General features: G+C 34.9%; 1 protein-coding gene across 1 annotated transcript; it reads right to left on the reverse strand.

The window, feature by feature from the left end:
• Window positions 1–510: 510 nt before the first annotated feature.
• On the reverse strand, window positions 511–1,089 carry LOC108691866 (histone-lysine N-methyltransferase SETMAR-like). The gene has a single exon (XM_018199802.1). It carries the CDS (start codon window positions 1,087–1,089, stop codon window positions 511–513), a length of 579 nt encoding a protein of 192 aa, XP_018055291.1.
• Window positions 1,090–2,088: the final 999 nt, after the last annotated feature.

The raw sequence follows: 2,088 nt of genomic DNA on the forward strand, positions 1-2,088 counted from the left end.
TCTCATGTTGGGAAAAATAGTTGCTAATAAAGAAGGCAATACTAAGAAATTGATAAAAAATTCTGAAAAAATTCTTAGAACTCTGTGATAAGAAAATAAACAATTTTTGTCTGTTGCTGTTTTTCCGTTCTTCCAAAATCTCTCAGGTTTTTCAGCGAAAAACTTTTCTAAGTGATTTTTTACCTCGACTAAAGAATTAAAGTTTTTTCCTTTAAGGGAATTTTGTAATGATCGAAATAGGTGGAATCAGAGGGCGCGAAGTCTGGTGAATATGGTGAATGGGGTAGAACATCCCAACCGAGCTCCAACAACTTTTGTCGAGTTATCAAAGAGGCTAACATGAGGCCGCGCATTGTCCTGATGAAACACGACGCCTTTCCGATTCGCTATTTCTGGACGTTTTTGTTCAATTGCTGTCTTCAATTCGTCTAATTGGGAATAATATTTCTCTGAATTTATCGTCTCGTTGTTTGGTAAAAGCTCATAATACAGGATCCCTTTCCAATTCCACTAGACACAGAGCATGACCTTTTTTGGATGAAGACCGGCTTTTGGGATGGTGAGGGCTAAAGGTGGTTCATTCCGCTTTCTCCAAGATCTTTTTCGCTCAACATTATTGTAAATGATCCATTTTTCATCCCTCATCACTACTTGTTTCAAAAATGATGTTTTCTCGTTGCGTTTATAGAGCGAGTCGCAAATAGAAATGCGATCCATCAGATTTTTCTCCGTTAAATCTTGGGGAACCCATACATCAAAACGGTTTATGTAACCAAGCTTCATAAAATGCTCGTGGATGGTGGATTTTGACATATTCAACATTTCTGCTAATTTATGTGTCATATAGCGTGGGTTATTCAGTGTTTTAATCTGATCTTCATCTGTGGTGAAGGGTCTACTCGAGCGTTCTTGATTGTTCAAGATTGAAATCACCAGCTTTAAACTAGCAAACCATTTCTGCACAGTTCTTTCAGCTACAATACCTTCGTCATAAACAGCGCATATCTTGTTTGCCGCTTGTGTGACATTTTTGCCTTTCCGACAAAAGAAAAGCATTAAATACCTAAAATGCACTTTATTCTCTTCCATATTCAAAAGTGTATAAAACTGACAAAAATTACGCGTATCGCAACCAAATTTTTTTCCAAGTATGCCTGAAGTACCGTCTTTTACGATATGTACGCATGTCATTTGTTTTCAATCAACGTATTCTGACATATTCAGACCTGTCCTTACGCCACCTACCAAAAATCGGCACGAACTTTTCGGACAACCCAATTAAAACATATATTTTATATATAAAATCAAATTTCATTTACATGTATTGTTTTCTTTTAAGAAATTCGTAAAGTACCGTTGATTTTCTCTATAGTGTCTCTCCCCCCCTCTCCTTTAATATCTTGTTAACTATTGCGAAAAGTGCAAATTAATAGAGAATTTTTCAACTCAATTTAGTCCCTTCTGCTGCTATGCAAAAGTTTTATCGTTAATTATGAGAACTCTGTATAAAGAGTTTGCTCAAAGTATAAATATTAACATATTTATTTAAAATGATGCCCATACATCCTTAAAACAAGCGTAGAAATAAAATTCATAAAAACAATCGTAAGCAGCGATACATATTTATCATTAATAACACAGTTTACCGCGATCGTTACACACTACTCATGTCCGTGAGATCATAGATTATTAGTGGTCTTCAGCAAATAATCCTATTCTATCACTAAAAGCACGATATAAATCTAGTACAACAGATGAGAGCGTGGGATACATATATATATACACGTCAATCTGGCATAATGTGCACAAATGCATATTGCAATGTTGCAATATGCCGATTGGTCGGAAATGCATACAACCGTGAAATCATTAGCGCATGACTAAGTCAGTGTAATACACAAAGATACAGTAATTAACAAACGTCCAATGTTAATCAGACTTATTGACGTGAAATATGTGTATTATATCGTTCGACAAGATACAACTGTTGTTTATGGTCTTGCAATTTGATATCGATAATGTTCCAACGATAACTCATAGTACAAGATTATATTGTTTAAAATGATTCGATGAATCAAATAATTATTT

This window comes from Atta colombica, unplaced genomic scaffold, assembly GCF_001594045.1.
Source record: "Atta colombica isolate Treedump-2 unplaced genomic scaffold, Acol1.0 scaffold54, whole genome shotgun sequence".
In the NCBI taxonomy this organism is placed as follows: Eukaryota; Metazoa; Arthropoda; class Insecta; order Hymenoptera; family Formicidae; genus Atta; species Atta colombica.

Bases quoted from the DNA above. Each gene is read 5' to 3' on its own strand.
- LOC108691866 (XM_018199802.1), bottom strand. From the start codon at position 1,089: ATGGAAGAGAATAAAGTGCATTTTAGGTATTTAATGCTTTTCTTTTGT.